We start from the raw sequence: 20,384 nt of genomic DNA on the forward strand, positions 1-20,384 counted from the left end.
CGAGTATTATGTTTTTAACGAAAAAAAAATGTCACATACTCTAGCACATGTGTATACGTACTATATACATTATGCATACATATATAAATATATGTATATATGTATATTTCCTATGCACGTGCGTATGTATGTATTCGTATATTAATGAAGAATTTATTTCTCTTTCTCTTTTTATTAGCGATTATGTGTTAATATGAGAGCGCGCGTGTGTATGCGTACGTGTATTTGTATGTTTTTGTGTTTTTTTTTCACATAAGTATATATTTCACAGCGTATTAGTATTGGCGAATCCTTAATTAAATATACGTATATACATATATACGCATTCTCTCGGCACTTTGAATATTTAGCACGATGCGTGTACTCTTTTCTTATGCATTTCTTTTATATTTCAATTTTTTGTCTTCTTTCTTCTTCATCTTCTACTTTTACTTTTCTTTTCTTTTCTTTTTCATTTTTTTTTCTCTTTTCACATTTTTATTTTTACTTTTTTTTTAAATTTTATTTTCATTAATAAGTATTCTTTCATTACTTTTGGATTCTGCTGCAAAAAAGGGATGGCTTATGAAATGCATATATGAACGGGGAGATAATATATATATATATATATATGAAGGAGCTTATCTTTTTAGTGTATGTACAACATGTTAACTTTACGATTAATTACAATTATCATGATAACAATAATAATTAGAATAATCTCTATCTATATCGATCAGGTTATATCTTTTCTTTTTCTCGATGAATTTCTTTTCTTTTCTTTTTTTTTATTTTTTTTTTTTTTATTAGTTTTTGTTATTTGAAATCGTTGATAATTGTCTTCTTTGTCTGTTTTTATTTTCCATAATAGGTTCGCAATTTTTGCAGTAAATTCCGTTTCGTTATTCTTCTTATTCTTCTTATTCTTCTTATTCTTCTTTTTCTTCTTTTTAGGAATCACGTGGAAACGATATTATGAAAGGGGAACGTAGAGAGAAGGCAGGAAGGTAAACGAAGCTATTTCTTCGCGTTTATTATTCCGAGATTGGAACACGATGGATTCATTTTTATTTTCTTGTTTTAAATCAAGCTAACCCGAGAGTGGATAACGGAAGCATATTTTTTTTTTTTCAAAAGACACGGAAAATGAACGAATTAATATCGAGAGAGATTATTAGTGTTACACTTCTCTTATCTTTATTTTTTCTTTTCTTTTTTCTTTTTTTTCCCTTTCTTTTTCATGCTCAATCTCTCCAACACATTATTTTATCGTTTATATCTCTCGTTCGTTTGTTCGTTCATTTATTCATTTGTTTGTTGTTTATTTGTTTGTTAGTTACGGAAAAGCTGTAAGGCATTGTCGGATATGTCGGCTGAGTTTATTTTCTTCATTATTTTTTCATCAGTATTATTATTACTATTATTAATATTATTATTAGTATTTATAATTATCATTATCATTATTATAATTACTATTATTATTATTATTATTATTATTATTATTATTATTATTATTATTATTATTATTATTATTATTAGGGCCTGAGAAAGAGACGATTTTTTTATAGTTTTACGAAACGTACCTCTTTCTTTCTTTTTTTATTTCTTTCTTTCTTTCTTTCTTTCTTTAATTCCTTTTCTTTATTTTGTTTGTCGTCATTATTTTCTTGAATTATGCGTAGACATATTTCGTAGGCAGCTTTAGAAAAATATATCATCGGTTTTAGCTAAACGTCAAAGTACCAACGCGCCGAGAAGAACAAAAATGTCTTTCTTCTTACTTCGTCGAATAATTTTTTAATCATTTTTCTTTACGACGATACACTCGAAACAATCATAACGGCGATTAATCATCTCACGTCGCTGTAGTTAAGTATCGGTGCATAATATTCTTATTAAAAAAAAATATATAAGAAAAAGGGAAACGAACAAACGAACAAAAAATAAAATAAAATAAAATAAAATAAAATATACGTCAACATGAAGGAAAAATTCGTTTAGACTAATTAGTGCGTAAGTGCATGCGTGCGTGCGGTGCGTATGTATGTGTTCGTCATGTTATATGCTTCTCTTCCATTTATTTTTTTGTCCTTCTAATTAATTTCTTTTACTTTTCTCCCGTTACCCCTTCCATGTTTATTTCATTTTCTATCTTTCTTTAATTTTCTTTCCTTATTTTTTGTCGCTGTTTTCTTATTTTTCTTCTTCTTCTTCTTTTTTATATCTTCTTCTTTAATCAATAATCTCTTCGTGTCTTTGATAAGACCATAAAATATAGTACGTAATTATTTGATTATACATCAGAAACGAAATGTTTATCTTTTTTTTTCTTCATAATATCTTCGTGTTTTTTTCTCTGTTTCTTTTTTCTTTCATATCTTTCGCAATTCTTCGTTCGTTTTAATTTAATTGTAATTAAACTTGTACATACACACACATTGACCATTCCGCGACAAATTGCAAGCTACTTTATTTATTTATTTTTTTTCCTTTTTTTGTATTTCTTTTAAAATCTTATTTTTTCTTCTTTATCAATTTGGCACATTTAGCAGATTTGTCCTTTGTTACTCCCTCATCTTGCATTTGTCTAATAAACGTAATTGCTAAATATTATACGTTGCCTAAATACTCTTTCTTCTTCTTCTTCTTTTTTTTTATAATTTTTTTTCTTTTTTTTCTTTTTTACGCGTTTTATTTTATACATATATGAATATTTTTGTTTCCTTGTTGTTTTTTATTTTGTTATTTTTATGTAACATTTCTTTTCTTTTTGTATTCACTGTAATAATTACTTTTTTGTTGTTGTTGTTGTTGTTCTCGCAATCGCGATGCGCATACACAAGCATGATACATACAATCATGGAAGAAATTACCAACGATTGAATAGTTGTTTTTTTGATTGATCGATTTAATACTGTGCAGTTCAAATTAACTATTCCTATTTCTTCTATTTATTTGAATGAAAAAGTGGGAAAAGAAAATTTATAATAGAAAAAAAACAAATTATCCTGACAATCGTTAGCAATTTCTTTTGCATTGAAGATCACACAGACTTTTCTCAGCTAAATACATAAGTGTAATATACGCTTCTAAATAACAGCTTTTGAAAATACCCTTTTGCTTTTGTTTTTATCATATGTGTATATGTATACACATATATAATTTCTCTTTTTTTCGTTTTTTTATTTTTTTTGTTTATTATTATTCCTATTAATATATTATTAATATTATTATTATTATAATATTCTTTCGGCCGTCACAGTACACGCGCATAAACACATAGCGAGCGCGAACGCATTGATAGGTACAGTTTGCAATTCCACTACAATAATAATAATCATATAATATACATATATATATATATATGTATATTTATTTTTATTTTAGTATATATATATATATGCATATTTTGTGTTAATTCTCAACAATTCCCATATAATAAGTCTGTATTCGTTATTCTTGTTGATGTTGGTTGTTGTTGCTGTCGTAGTTGATGTTTTATTTTTGCTGTTCTTTTTATGATCGCATTATCTCATCGATTAGTATCATTTAGCCAGTCCTCGATTCCTCGAACATCGTTTAACGCATTGATAACACACCTTGTTGGCAATCTTAAATAATTATCTTAACGTCGGGTTAATTCTTTTTTCAATTCGTTATATATTATAATAATTAATTAAAATAATAAAGTGAATATCGAAGCTTTGAAAGAAAGCGCGATAGATCATCCTTTTCTTTGTACGTTTTCGTTTATTCGTAATTTAAATTAGTAGTTCGTTGGTAATACTTTATCATACTTATTTTATACGAATAAATCGTGTCAATGTGAAATTTGTCTTTTATTTCTTTTCTCTTATTTGTTAGATCGATGCGTAATCTCATATCAATGTTTCGAAGGACGACACGGAGGGTCTCTATTTTATACATACATAATAAACATACACATATGTATTCGCGCATACACACACACACACACACCTTCTCTCTTTCTTTCTTTTTTTCTTTCTTTTTATTTTCATTTTTTTCTCTTTAGTCTAGTCGGCCATTCGCCCCGTTATCGACTTTCTAATATTAATATCCGCTTTACCAATGACGTAGAGTCGCTTTATACTACTACGTCTTTAACGTCTACGACATGTTTCACCAACGACTCGTTTACCGCTATCTAATGTAAGCTCATCTTATTACATAAAACGTTCAAACACATTCCACATTATGTTTCCAAGGAAACTCACTTTTCTGACACCAAACTTAATTCGTATTATAATATTATATTTTTCATCTTTCATCAATATTATATTACATATATATTTTTATTTAGGATATAATATTTTATACACTAAAAGAAAGGAAATGCACTTTTCTTTTTTAATGGTTATTTAAATTTTCATAAAAAAAAAAGAAATCAATGATATATATACATATTTTATTTATCATTTAGGATATTTCACACACACAATAACGAAAGATAAATAAAATCAATAAGATTTTAATGAGAGACCTCCTTTGTGTCCTTCGCTACATCGATATTTCGGATAAATCTGATTAAAATGAAACATTTCCAATTAAAATCTCATACTCGATACAACGATCAAAATGATCTACCTCGCGACGATTAACAATTTATCATCAGTTATGACGCGTAAGTAAGTATAATATATATATATATATTGTATGTCTATAACAGGAAAGAGACTTCTTCTAAATAGTTTTGGCACAGTTCACGAGTCTCTCCCTCTTTCTTTCTCTGTCAAATAATTTTGCTGTCTTTAATCAATTGTTCATCCAAGTATTATTTCATTAGTCATTAGAATACATACAGTAGGATAGAATTGATCAGAAACCAATACCTAATTGTAAGATTTATTTAAAACCCGGATTTGTAAGTTTACTAGTTTCTATTATCAGGTCAAGAAGCCTCAATTTAACTTAATACAACAGTGTAACCGGTACTTAGTAACCTCGATTCGTTCTTTTTTTCTTTCTTCTTTACAAACAACTATAGCAAATAAATGCTTCTGTTTTACAAACTGGCTCCTATTAGTTGAAAATTATGAAAACATTGCCCCGATCACAGATTATTCATATTTTCTTCGTTATCTTCTTTCTTTTCTTCCATTTATTAATTTCTTATATTTTGTTATCTTTGATTTGTTGTCTTCAATTAAAAGGTCCCACCACCAGGGCCAGGTTGAGGAACGACCGATCGAAAACTCGGTCACGAATTGAGAATAAATCGGTGTTCTTGTTCATATATGTATATATATATTTAATTGTTTGTTGATCTTCGTTAAAATTCGATTCTCTTTCCGGCCGATTTTCGATATCGTCGAGTAATAACCTCTTACTACGGCGGTTCCGGCTCGGAGGTGGGGGACTCCTGCTACGCCTCCAGGAAAATTAATGCCGTTGGTTTTGGTTCGAGGTTACTCTTCTTTGCTTCTACTACCAAAAATTCGATTTCGTTTCTATCACGTCGTGCGAATGATTCTGCTATCAATCTGGCTACTTCTTGATGATGTAGTCCTGTTCGATCATAAAGAAAATTTACTTTTGTTAATAAATTTTATTATTAATTTTTTTTCTTTTTCTTTTGTTATGCATTATAGGTTAGAAATAAATAAATAGTAGTTAGCTTTTACCTTCTACTTTGTGACCATCAACCTCGAGAATAAGCTGACCGACTTCCAGACCACCAGCTTCGTAAGCAGCTCCGTTATCCTACGGTTTTGTTACAAAAGTCACATTAATATCATTTATTATTTATAAATAATATTGTATATCTATCAATTAATTAGAAATTATAAAATAGAAAATAATTATTATTTCTATCTTCTATATAAAATAATAATATCCAAAACGAAACTGATATTTATTTGATTATAATAATCAAATTCATCCACCCCTCCCCATAAAAGAAATAATTAACAAATCAATGTGTATACGAATACAACAATTAAACGATAAATACTAACGTGAATATTTATGATCCTCGGCAAAGGATGTTTAGTGTTAGCACCACCCTCAATTGCAATACCCAAAATCGATTTAGTTTTTTTTACAGTGATCCTAAGATTTCCTTGATGATCCGGTACAACTAAAGCACCATCTTCGTCTCTTCTATCGGACATCTCGCTTCTAGTTAATCTTTGAGCACTGTGATGTCTTCTAGGTGGTCCACCTGGTCCTCCACTTCCGGTAATTGAACCTCCACCGGAACCACCCTCCTCGAGTAATTGTCCATCTTGCATATCGAAGCTTCGCGAGAGTTTGTGCGCGAGTTCCTGAAACGTTCAGAACTCGGATCGCAAGCTAGTCATTTGTTTGTTTATTTTTTTATGCTTTGAAACATTCTCCCGACTCACGTCTTCCTACGATAAACGACGATATTATTTTATTTGTCAATCGCAAATAATAATAATAATAATATTAAATTGACATTATTAAGAAATACGTCGTCGTTTTCGTTTACGAAGTCGGGGGTCGATCATTAGTCGATTAAAAACACGAAAAAAACGATGAGAGCACACAATAGCTAAAAAAAAAGGCATTTATGCTGGCGTAATTCATATGCGCTTGGTTGTCAAAGAATATTCCCGGATGAAGTTTCAGGCTCGATAGTTCTTTTCTTTTTTTATTTATTTATTTTCTTTTTTTTCATTTCTTTCAATTTTATTTTAATAAAACGCAGAAGATTCTCCCGCATCCGGGAAATCTTTCGGCAACGATGCGTAATTCTCTTTTCCAGTACCTCTATATGCAAGTTATATATATATGTACGTACAAATTTATATATATATTGATATAGATCGCAAGAGTATATCAAAAAATTAAGTCATGCTTGCTGATAGGCTGGTAGCAATTGGGTGTTGGTGCTCGGAGAAAGAGTGGTGGTGGTGGTGGTAGTGGTGGTGGTAGTGGTGGTGGTGGTGGTGGTGGTGGTGTTGTCGCGCCGTAATTCTTTCTTTCTTTTATTTAACTATCGTACTTTATCGTAATAACAAATATTATACCGAAATTTGTAATAATTTATATTAGAGACACTCATAATATTCGATTGTTTTAAATTTGTTTGTTCGATAAGAATACAGCATTGCGTTTTATCTCTCTTCGTGACATTTAATTTATTTTATTTTATTTTAATGTTTTTTTTTTTTATTGTTTTTAAAGCAAACGAACAAATAACCAAAAGCGTAACGAAGAGATCGTATCGAGAAGCTATTTATATTAAATCACGAATATACGTACGAACGATCCCATTTTCGCGCTCTCGCGAAAGGTGAAAGTGTTTTGCCTACGCATTCGCGCGTTTACGCTCACGCAAATATCGCGATTTTCTTCTTATTTCGCGTTTTTCCCATCGCTTTTACCTTCGATTTAATACCTCCTAATCTATATATAAATTTCTAAATTTTCTAAAATAAATATAAAAAATAATTACGAAACTCTCCGAGATAATAATATATTTGTATGTATATTAAAAATTGCTATATCTATTATTTGGTTTATAAAAAATAACTTGTAACGTCTAAATATCTATTAACAATTAGAGATACCTATGGAAACTTAGGGAGATGAATAATGATCTACCAACTAATTTGTCTAATCCTCATTTTCTAAATTTTCTAATCTAAATATACACCTTGAACATACTAATTTTACTCTAATCTCTAATTCTAATTCTTTGTACTATTCATCTACTTGTCATTAAACTACACATATATTTAACTATTTCTAACGATATTATCATTTAATTTTCTAGATTTGTCTTTTCTTTTCTTCTAATTTCTTATCTTCTCTTTTTCGATGTGAGTAAAGTGATCGTGCATGCCAAGACATCTATGTACATATACATATATGTTTAGATATATATGTATATAAAAATAATAATAATAATGATCATAATCATAATCACAAAATCGAAATAATTCATAATAATAATAATAATAATAATAGTAATCACGGAGATAATGATTGTAATAGGAACGATAAAGGTTGTACTTATAAAAATAATGAAAAGAAAAATTGGAAAAATTACTAATAATAATTATAATAATAATGACGATAATAATGATAATCGTGCTTGAATATACGAGTAGTAACAGTAATTGATTAAACCGAATAAAGTAGCATGTGCAATAAACATTCAAGTAAAAACACGTACACACCTAACGCTAAGTTCGACTAATATTTTCTAGGAGCTCTAGGAGCAGAAAAAGAAATCGATTTTGGTGATAAATAGAAATAGAGACAGAGAGAGAAAGAGAGATAAAAAAAGAGTGATAAAGAGATAGATAGAGAAAGAAAGAGAGAGAAATAGAGAAATATCTAAATTAAAGGGAAAATTCATGCCAGTGAGGTGTCATCGTTCGCGAACGTTCCGATATGAATTTTCGATTCGCGTTCACTCGCCGTTTCGTTTTCATTTTCACGCACGCGTAGGAAATATAATATACAATAGAATAAGTATAGTAATTTTCCAGTAACTAGATTGAGAGAAAACGCGCGGCCCGATTCGATTTCGTTTCATTTTTTTCTCACGTACGATCTCTTGGAAACTTCGGATGCCTCGTTAGGGTATTTAAATATTTATTTATTTCTCGATTAGAAAGTATCTTTATAATTAAACAGGCCAATTTTTTTTTCATCATAAAAATTTGTCATCCGTCATTTCACTTTCATGAACAATTTCTTAATACATTCTGAATTTTCTATTTTATTTTCTTTTCTTTTCCTTTTCTTTTTTTCTATTATAAAATAATCCTCGCTGTTAACAATAATAATAATATTTTTAATAATATAAGAAATAATAATAATAATAATAATAATAATAACATTAATAACAATTAATATAATTTAACAAAACATATACACAGTTAGACGAAATAAATAAATATTAATTAACGAAACGATCGATCGATCATCATTTCGAGGAATATTGAAACACGAATGTGTGACGTCTTTTGCGATTGAAAAAATAAAAAATAATATACATATATATATATATATATATAAAAAATAATAAATGAAAAATAAATAATAATCGAACGAACGAACGAGCTTTTTTCCGTGTACATAGTTACGAAAATGAAAATATAATTATATATATATATATATATATATATATACCGTGCGTGTGATACTTGTTTGTGAGATATTTTTTTTTTTTTTAAAATAATATATATATATGTGTGTGTGTGTATATCGTTGGCACTTGGTTTTGTTTAATATAAAACTTACGAGGGGCCTGGCGCCCCAGTACCAGGATTTCACACGCTGCGTCAGCCCACCAAGCAAATGGGACCTCCAACCACCGAAACCTCCACCACCTCCACCATCCGAGCTCCTCTCTTCCCTTCCTTCTTCCTCATCCTCCTCCACATCGCGTTCCCTTTCTCCTCCTCCACCTCCTCCTTCCCTTCCACCTCCTCCTCCTCCTCCTCCACGCCTCCCATTACCGATCATCTCAGCGTCGCTATCATCGCATCCTCCGTCGCTTTCCTGTTTTGCGACGAAGGATCAAACAAATGGAACACACACCCATGTCTTACGATTTAACACTAAACCTAGCCGGTAATTTTGTTTACTTACTTATACTATTTTCGTATCCGATCGTACGATCGGTTTTTTATGCAACGAAATTATTTTTTGTTTTTATTTTATTTAACCCTTTGACTGTTATGGATGCATATTATGCGTTTGATCAAAATTGCAAGCGTTGTCTATCGACCAAGTCTTACGATTTAACACACTATCAATGACAAATGATATTTTTCAAAATCAATGATAGGACTTCGATGCAATGAAATTATTTTTTTTCGATTAGGATGGAAGAAGAATTTGTTTTTAACTCGACACTATTTCGATTTCGACTCTTCGAGAGTGTTTATCACTATTTTATTTTCGATTATTTCGAATGTATCAAATTTTTGCTAATTTTTATAGCCAAATTATTATAATCAATGAACGAAGTGTATACGAAAAAATATAGTATTAAAATCATTAGAAAAATAAAATCTTTATTTGTTATTAAAATAGATAAATTATAATGATTTTGAAATAATGTTCGATAAAGTGTACTTATTTTGATATATTATGTACTATAAAACACGCGAAGTATTTTTCGCGTGCATTTAGTCGAAGCAATGAAACGACGTGGCTCGGTGCACCTCAATAATTGACCCACTTTGCGAAATCATAAAACGGTGACCGCAACCCCCACCTTCGTTCCGGTCCTTCCAGGTAAATAACGGAACGAGGAGACGCATCGAAACTTTCTCCGATGGTGACCCATAATACCGTCTAGCTCATTGTTCGTTCTTTTCTTTATCACGATACCAATAAGATCGTTCGAATGATCGATAATACGAAATTGATAATATTTTCATTAAAAACAATTCATTCACAAATTATCGATCACGTGTGAGAATACTATTTATTGAGTTTATTGTTAATGAAATAAATAATAAATGATCTATAGCTATCAACTTTGACTATATAGATATACATAAATATTCCTCGAATATTCGATAAAAAAAAATTCACGATCAGATATTGAATTTGTCGCTTAAAAAAAATATATCTGTTTATATTCGATTAATATAAGTTGAACGCGTAGGTGTCACTCACAAACTGGTTCCCTTTTTGTGATCTGACGCAACAACGTGCGTGAGTTGAACGAACCCACGCACGTATGTTATACGTACAGGTAATAAAAAACAAACCAAAAAAAAAAAAGGAAGAAAAAAAAACATATCTATATCTCCCCTTTTCCTTTCTCTTTTTTCGTTCTCTTTCAAATCTTATTACAATTAATTTTACATCAACTCGCCGAGAATTGAGAAATGATTTCAACAGGAAAAAAAAACAACAACAAAAAAAGAATTAGTCAATAATTAATTTTTGATACTCTCTTTAAGAGAAACAAAAAAGTAGAAAAAAAAAGAAAAAGAAAAATACATCTCAAATCTAAAGAGCAAATAATAGTTAAAAGTAGTTGAACGAAGATAAAAAAAAAAGAAAGGGCCGTCGTTTAGGCCGTCATTGTTCGTTTGGAAAGAAGTTAGGTTCCGAAGTATATCGTCTCGAACCGATTCCCCTTTGTCAGTGATCACTCGTAAGAAAAAGAGCCGACGAAGAAGAAGAAGAAGAAGAAGAAGGGTCCACGTATACGAAAGTACAAACTAATCCTCTTCTAAGAAGTATAGAGAATGATCCTTCCCTTCGATCAAACCGGTTCGAAGATAAGCGCGAACGATAGATTCAAAGAGGAGAGCTCTCCTTATTCCTACCGACGTGCGAGAAATCTTTTTACACGAGATCGATTTTTTGATCTAACAAAGTAGAAGAAGAAGAATACCAAACGTGTTCTAATAGGCCAGTCAAAAATAGGCAACGTTGCAGTTGCAGTTAAAAAGTTAAAAAATATATAATAAAAAAGAAATGCAGTTGCAGTTGCATTTGCAGTTGCAGTTGCATGTGCAGTTGCAGTTGCATGTGCAGTTGCAGTTGCAAGTTCTTCTTCTTCTTCTTATTATTATTTAAGCAAATGTAGCAATTTATTGATAATCAAGTTTTTTCATATTATTACTTGTTACATTGAACAGCTCGATAAATTATTTCTATACACATTAATATAATAATTTAAATTTTAATTGACAGTCAACTTTCATTGATATGCTAAATATTATTTCACGTTACTCCACTAATAGATTTCAAGTTTTCTATGTATGATCTATTTTATTTCTACTCGTGTTTGTATTATTTTCCCGTCTTTTGCATATTTGCATTTTACGCGTGTGTTCGTGCAATTAATGAGATCTCAGTTGGAAGTGGTTCAAGTTCGAGAAGTTTGAAACTTAATGTATTATTATTATTATTTTCTTTTTAATTTTGCGGTTTAGCTACAAGTTGGTTAGACAATTTATTGTCTGTAGTATCTTTAAATCGGCGGGATGTGACTCATCGAGTGAATGAATCATAATTTAGAGAGTCGCGAGTACGGGTCCGTTCTTCTATTCCGGAAAAAGGGAGGAGCAAGTGTTACTCGTGCGAGTTTCTCCTCGCGGGAAAAGATACGTCGTGATCTAACTGAGTCAAGCCTTTCGTGGCTTTCTAATCGTTCGTGTTTCCTTTACAACGTAGGTACCACCTACCTATATATATATATATATATATACAAAGAAATTTTCTATCAGACTGCCAAACCCACTAATGTCCACATTAAAACGTTTTATTCGTTAGATTAGAAAACTTATCTATCATTGATTCAACAAGTCAATTATTATAAATATTAATCATTCATCGATCATTTTATTTTTGCAACACGATACTAACATAAATATGTTGAAATAATCGTATAAAAAGAAAAAAATATATATATATGTTGTTTGTAATATTATCACGACATAAATCTTTCTATACGCCTAAAATCATTTAACCGGTTTTTCGTCTTGACGCAAGGTTGCAGCTAAAGTTTTGCGACCTATTAAAAATATTTCAACCGACACGTTTGGTTGAGAAACTCTGCTTTCTTGCGTAACGAATTTGCATCTGTATAAGATTCATTTAAATCCTTTTTTTCTTCTTTTCTTCGAACAATAGGATTCGCGTTTTTTGGATCGGTCAATTTTTATTCTTAATTATATTCTTATTCTGTTTTCTTGTTTTATTTTATGTTAAAATTGTAATCTTTTTCAAAGATTTTGTTGAGAGAATTTCTGTCTCGAGGTCACTGCCTTTAACACGTTCTCATAATGTCAATCCTTCTTTCAAACGGTTCGAAGGTATATGTGTGTGTGTGTGTAAGTACACTTTCCTCGGTTGAATGGGGGCTTCCACCACTTTACGTTTCCATCTTTTAACGAGACAACGTCATCACTGCTGACAATGAGTGAACTAGTGTGGTGGTGGTGGTTATGTGAAAACAGTGAAAAAGTATGTAATGGTAAAGTTTTAACGTTATTTCGTGATTAATGTCTGTTAAACATTGATTTACAAATTAATACGACGTATTATTTCGAAATCATTGTTAAATATTAAATTATTATTTTGAAATTTTATATGGCTTGACCGATGAGATCGAATAACCAAAGACTGATTATTATTTAAAACTTTTTTCACAGAATCCTTTTTTTCAAAATGATAGAAGCTTCTCGATGAGATTTAATTATCGAAGACTGATTAGTATTTAAAAGTTTTCACGTAGGAATAAAATAATTTTTACCATTAATTAATTTATCTCTGAAGGGTATGCAATTCTGATGAATAAATAATTAATAATTAAAAGTTTCAATTTTAAAAAAGGTATAACGAATTTAATCGAAATAAATTTGATTATACAATTATCAAGAGGAAAAGTTAGAATATCTCGGTAATATGTTAAAACGAACGAGTAAACGCGGGTACTTCGAGAAACATTTTAAAATTAAATTAATTTCAACTGATTTGTTTGATTAATCGAATTAAAAGTCTAGCAAATGACTAACTTGAGTATTTCTACTATAAGAAAACAAAAAAAAAACATTTATCACGTCAGCAATGATCTCATAGCGAAAAAGTTTAAACATTCACGATGATATCATTCGCCTAATATTTCTTATAATATCTCTTATGATATAACATATATAATAATTCTCTTATAACATTATAATATCTATATATATATATATATATACTATTTTAAAAAAAAAATTTTTTCTTAAAAGCAAAAATCCGATATTAAAACCAAGAAAAATCGTGAAACACTTTGGACCGAGACTCTATACGTTTGAAAATAAATGTATCGATGTATCGTATTTATATTTCCCCTTTTTACATTTCGATGGATCATCACGAATCCCTCGTGAAAGTCTTTTTACTGCGGTATCAATGAAGTGGAATGTATAGATAAGACGTGCGCGCAAAACAGAGATGGAAAAAGAAAAAAATAAATAAAAAAAAAAGAAAATAAACATAGATAGAGGTAGATAGATAGATAGATAGAAAGAGAGAGAAAGAAGACACGCGTTAGTAGAGTAGACAACATACGTAACTCGTATGAATCCTAGATGGGATATCTTTCGACGAGCACCACAAGTTGGCAACGTTGTACAACTTTTCTCCCTCCCTTTTTCTATCTTTCAAACCCCACCACCATCATCAGGTAAAACCTCTCACCTGTTCGAAGTTGTCCCTCTCTCGCCATAACCACCCCCTCTCACCTCTCATAAGCCTTACCCATTCCACCATAGGCCCCCCATCGTTCACGCTCCCCATCCCCTTCGTTTTGAGAGACCCCCTTTGATTCTTTCTTCCTCATCCCTCTCTCCTCACTCTCTCCCTCTCTTCATCTTACTCACACACACTCTCTCTCTCTCTCTCTTTTTCTTCCGTTTTCTCGGCCTCGTCTCTCGCACACGTTGCTTGCTTGCTTGCTTGCTTGCTTGGCTGTTCGTTGCTCATTCGTTCTTTCAAAGCAAAGTAAGCGTCGAGTCGCGCTCCTGATCGAGCAGCAGGTAAACGTGAACAACCTGGCCGAGTAGTAAGCTCGTCAGTTCGTGTTCGAGTCTCCAATAGTTCGGAGAGTTCGATCAGACAACACGGGGAACCCAATTTATTATTCGCGTCCACTTGTTTTACTCGAAATAATTCATTCAATTGGATTTGATTGTTTCATTCGGTTTTTCTTCTATTTCGTCTGGTCGTTATTCAGTTTTGTTTTCATTCCTTACGGAATCATTGTATTTAATTACTTGTCATATTTTCCTTCTTTTTTTTCTTTTGCGTTTTGTGTCAAAACACGTTTCTAATTAAAATCTAATCGATAAAACTTGTATAAAGTTTGATTAAGAAGAGATAGGAAAAATTGAGAAGATACATTACATCCCATTTGATATTTTTCTAAGGTAAGGGGATTGGAAATCTCTCTCTGTTTCTTTTTTTTTTTGTTATTACTATTCTCTTTTAAACGAATGATTTTTTAACCGGAGAAAAATAAAAAAAGAAACAACTTGAAATACGTATTGTAATAATTTGTTTTTTTTTTTCATTACGTTCGTGCATCGAAGGACAACTTCGATCGAACTACGTTCATTCCTTTCGCTTTGATCATACATATATAAGCGTATATAGATATTACACGTTATCTTCAACAACATCTAGTAAAAACATTTCAATCTGAGTTATATATCGTTCGTCACGCATTAACAACGTGAAACCTTATTTGAAATTAATTCATTTGATTTGTTCATTTATTACACGAAAATTATATCGCGCGAAAGTTATTTGTAAACAACAACAACAACAACAACAACAACAACAACAAAAACAGTGGTGTTCCTTTTAATTCAGATACGATAGGGACAATTAATGTTTCGCGAATAAAATTATTATATAAAATGAAAACGAATAATTATAAGTTTTGCAATATCTGTTAACATATTTTATAATTAAATTATAATATATATAGAACAATTATAAAAACACACGCACCGTATTTTATATTTAAGTTAAACACAAGATTTGTTTTTACTTCAAATAAAAAGTCATAATATAAATAATTATATTACAAGTCCATTATATATATTTACATAATAAAAGCAGTTATACTTTATTTCAAAGTTATGGGAAATAGAATTTCTATAGAATTTCGCGTTCATCAATTATTTTCTGAGTTAAATCATGAAATCGCGTAGATCCTTCTATCCGCGAGTTTCTTACACATAGAAATTTTTTTTTGTATTTTTTTTTTTTTAACCCCCGTTCCCCCTTCCTGTTTTCCTTCAAGTTTCTCACAGTTCTCCTCTTGTTTCTCGCAAGATTGACCGTTAATCCTTTACGGTACTCTCTCGCCACCAAAGCCTGGGAATCTATATTTTTAACCGGTTTCGTGCATCTCTTATCGCTCGTCAAATGAATTTTCTCTTTAACCAACAGCGAATTGCCATTCGAGGAAGTTCGAAGGAGAACTACGAGCCACGTTAATTGCTAATTTATTCCCTTGATACATCTCCTTGTGATCTCGTCGTCAACGTTACTCTACGAAAGGACTACCGATTAATACAAATTTTTTCTTTACAATACAATTAAATGATTTTCCCAAATTTTTAACTGAAAGCTATTAATTTTATAACGTTTACTAATAATAATAATTTTATTTTTATTAATCACGAACAAATTTACGTCACGTTTGATTAACGATCGATCACACGAATAATTATATTTGTTTATTTTTAAAATAAAAAACTGAAAGAAAATAAAAAAAAAATATTATACGAAGATAATATAAGACGATATGCATATTTTGTTCGATACACGAACAAAGAAAAACTTTGCTTACTATTGTATCAAAAATTGTTGATAAAAAGTATCTTCGATTGTTGGCTACTTCAGAAGCAGCAAGTGTAGACAATAACAAGATCGACTATACTATACTAGTATATATACGATGATCGTGTGTGCATATGTCGTCATTTTTAGAGACGTTGCAGTTCTACGGGTTTTGCAGAATGGAGCTCGCGTAAACAAGATCGTAAAAGTTCGTTAAATCGAGGAATCGTTCTCCGAACTCGTTTCGAATATCGAGTATCTATTCGTGTCTGGGATTCTCTTGAGATTTCCAGACGCACACACACACACACACACACAAAAGAAAAAAGAAAAAAGAAAAAAAGATAAAGATATAAAAGAACGTTGAATAATAAATTATCACAATAAAATTAGTAATTTATTCTTTATTAATAAATTTAAATTCTCTCATCGATAACGAAAGTTAAATCTTACGGTTTTTACTTTTATTTCCTTTCTTTCTTTTTTTCTATATCACTTTCTTGTTTGATCAAGAAAATATTTATCTAATAAACCGGATATAAAATTACGACTGTCATTCGAGAGAAATTATCAACGCGTTAAAACGATTTCTTCGATTTTTCCTATTAACGTTAGAATCTTATCCACTTATATATATAAGTATATATAAATATGTTATATATTAATATATATATATAAGTAACGCGATGTCTGATAAATTCTCAACAGAAAGTTAACTCGTTTCATTTTAAACTATTATTATCTCCGATGATTCACCATTTACCGATAGATTTTCTTAACTTATCGTGTACCGATCAACAAAAAAAAGGCACGCAAGACCAATACCCGTTTATTATGACGTTTATTTTTGAAAGAAGAATCATTGTTAAAGGATTTACATTTTAACCTGAAAAGTTAGAAAATATATATATATATATATATATATAATATAATAGTTACCGCGAAATGGGAAATTGAAAAAGTAGAAAGAACAATGGAGACACTTCACTGTGAGAGGTAAAGAAAAAAAAAAGAAAAAAGAAAAAAAGAGAAAGAGAGATGGAAAAAAAAGTGGGTCGTAAGACCACTAAAGGTAAAGAAGAAGTAAAATTTATGGAAAGGGAAGAGTAATGGGTGGGAAGACGTGGTTGGAGTGAGAATAGGGTTAGGGGTTGGGATTGGTGGGGGCGGGGTGTTAAGGGGGACTCGAAAAAATGGAGGGAAAATGTCTTGTGTTGAGGTAGACAAACAAAATAAAAAAGAAATAATAAATAAAAAGAAAAAGAGAGAAAAAAAGAAACGGGGAGAGGATGTCACTGGGCCATCGATGGTGTGTCGGACTCGTCAGACTTCGACTTGTTTCGCATTTTAATCAGTCTTGGATCATTCGACGAGCATGGTAGAACGCCTTGAGGCTTAGAACGTTCACTAGGCCACCACCACCTTTAGTGTTTGTCAGACTAACATAAGATGAACTCTCTTTTCTACTCCATCCTTCTTAACGACTCTCTTTCTATCTCTTTTCTTTTTATTTTCTTTATTTTTTGTTTTTTTTTTTTTTTGGGACACGTTTATATCCATCATGTGTTGTTTCTTATGAATGTAGTATACGTGTTTTACGGGTCTTTGACCCCTTCTATTATAATTAAAAGCCAGCTAATTAGTAGTACGAGTTAGACCGTATGGTACAGTTATTCGAAATTAGATTATTATTTTATACTATGGTTTTGTATTCTAATAGCGGTATTGTATTCCATAAATGGCAACTATACCGATTAGTATTATTTTCTAAGACATAATATCTGTCCTAATTTAAAATATTAATCATTTTTAATATAGTATCAATATCAACGAATAATTTTTTCCACAATATTTTAAATATGAAAATAAAATTAATTCCAATTGACAGAGAGAGAGAGAAAAAATATTAACGATCTTCGTTACATTATATCTTTTAATATTAAATATTATTATTAGAAAGTTAGAAGAACTCTCTTCGAGGAAATGTTATTCAAATTTTTATTGCGAAATAAAAACCATGAAGAATATTATTCGTATAAAATGGATATAAAACGTATGGTATGTTTAATCGTGAAACTATGCAAATCTTCGATTTATCCTTGAAGAAATATGATCGTAAATGGTTACCCATCTGCAAATAAGTAGAACATAATTTTCTAAACGACGTAACGCGACATCAACCTGCCGGGATAATATACACAGGTGGTAATTAATTCGCTAACTAAATGCCAGATATCAGGGGTAAGGATTGCGACTAGTGTAATTAGCTTGTTAACGTGATACGCTTTTTGCCCGAGATACTTCTTGGATGGCAGCAAAGGTTTCGTCTTAATTTGTACGTCTTTCTCTTTATTTCTTTGTTAGCTGCATTTAACAATTTAAAATAGTTCATTAACGGTGAAGAAAAACAATGTTTTAAAAAAACGATCGCGATCTACGATTTACTTTCGTTAAATTGAATCGTTTAGTTAGAAAATTATTATCCTGAACACATTTATTACAATAATATAATTTATCATAACGCTTGTTATATTATATATATTGGATCAATATTTTAATACGAAATAATTAATCGACAAATATAATATTAGTTTATTGAATAAATAATCGCTGAAAGATAATTGACAAATTTAAAAATTATATTGTTGCAGGATAATAAAAAGAACAATCGTAATATGGAATCTTGGTTGAGCGACGTTCAACGCGTAAGAATTCCGCGGCCGAAATTTGGGAGCGGAAATTCCATGAGGAGGTCAAATTCTAGCGTGCAACACGTGCGACCAGAGGTTCACTTGAGACAGGTTCAAGACGTGGCCAAGGCCACCGAGGAACTTCGTCAGGCGTTACAGGACAAGCTTTGATCGTGACGAATAATCCAATCGCGAAAAATAGAATCGATAAAAAGCTAAAAGAAGAAGAATAAGAACAACCACCAATAACAACAGCAACAACAATAACAAACAAAAACAAAACAAAACAAAACAAGGAGAACCAAAGTTAAGAAAAGACTTTTCTCTCGTACATTTTGCCAGACACAAGACCCTCTTCTCGTCGTTTATCACGACGATAGTCTATTCTTCTCAAGGACGAAACAACTCGAGATCTCGATGATCGCGACCTCCTCCTCCTCCTCCACCACCACCTCCTTCTCTTCGCAAGGATCGATAGATCGTTTAAATAAACTCGAGTTTTCTCTCAACAACGTTTCCACTTCAATCCGAATCGATTCGAATTTCGTTCTTTTTTGTGTTTTTTTTTATTCTTTTTTTTTTTTTTAATATGTATCTATTGTATGTATGTAGGTATGACGTGTGTACGTAAGCCGTGTGTAACGTTTGTTTTATTATGTATGTAAATATGAGTACGCGCGCGCGTGTGTGTGTGTTAATTTCTATAAAAATTCCGTCGACAATGAAAAAGTTTAGAAAAAGGGGTAACCTATTCGAAAATGCGAATTCGAGTAAGAAACAAAAGTGTCCGTCTATAAAATCGACTCGTTTTATTTCTTTTTTGTTTATTATTTATTTTTCATCGCTTCCCCCTCGTAGATGAAAATTTTTTAAATACATTTTCCAACTAAATGTTATAAGGGATGATTGAATAATTGTGGTCAGTATGACGTTATTACGAGGGGGTTTCAGATTGGATGCGAGATCGCTTTTGTTGAATTTTTTTTTGTTTTCTTTCTTTTTTGTTTTTTTTTCTTTCTTGTTTCTCGTTTTATTCCTTAAACTTCGACGATTTTAACGTCGCAATTATTATTAATTTTCTAGCTCGTAAGACTAAACTGCGTGTACCTATTTTTTATTGTGTATTTGGTTTCTTTCCAATAAGAGACAAAAAGAGAAAAAAAAGAAGAAGTATAAATGAAAAAATACGATGTAACGCTGAATATATTTCTTTCTTTTTTTTTGTATATAAAAATTATATAAACAATTTGTTTGTCTTAAAGGATATCCGAAAAAAAATTCCTCTTTCGTTGGATCTCTCTTTAATTTGTTTTTTTTTTTTATACTATCGCGCAATTTTGATCTCGAACGGTTAAAAAATATCCGAACGATTCGATCTTTTACGTTTGTTTGTTTGTTTTTTTTTAT

At 30.7% G+C, this 20,384-nt stretch overlaps 1 protein-coding gene across 10 annotated transcripts in view; it reads right to left on the bottom strand.

Annotated features, from left to right (window-relative positions):
* Positions 1–4,725: 4,725 nt before the first annotated feature.
* LOC106783760 (whirlin) overlaps positions 4,726–20,384 on the bottom strand; it is a 74,033-nt gene continuing 58,374 nt past the window's right edge. For 8 of the 10 annotated variants that reach the window (XM_014742574.1, XM_014742572.1, XM_014742573.1 and 5 more), the window contains 4 exons: positions 9,220–9,480; positions 5,955–6,263; positions 5,622–5,700; positions 4,726–5,505 (listed from right to left, as the gene is read on the bottom strand). In XM_014742574.1, the coding sequence (XP_014598060.1) occupies positions 5,363–5,505; positions 5,622–5,700; positions 5,955–6,263; positions 9,220–9,480 (792 nt within the window). In that variant the 3' untranslated portion in view covers positions 4,726–5,362. The remainder of the gene's footprint in view (positions 5,506–5,621; positions 5,701–5,954; positions 6,264–9,219; positions 9,481–20,384) is intronic. The other 2 variants (XM_014742577.1, XM_014742578.1) reach the window with 1 other exon arrangement.

This window comes from Polistes canadensis, unplaced genomic scaffold (genome assembly GCF_001313835.1).
Source record: "Polistes canadensis isolate GaletaPanama2010 unplaced genomic scaffold, ASM131383v1 scaffold_25, whole genome shotgun sequence".
In the NCBI taxonomy this organism is placed as follows: Eukaryota; Metazoa; Arthropoda; class Insecta; order Hymenoptera; family Vespidae; genus Polistes; species Polistes canadensis.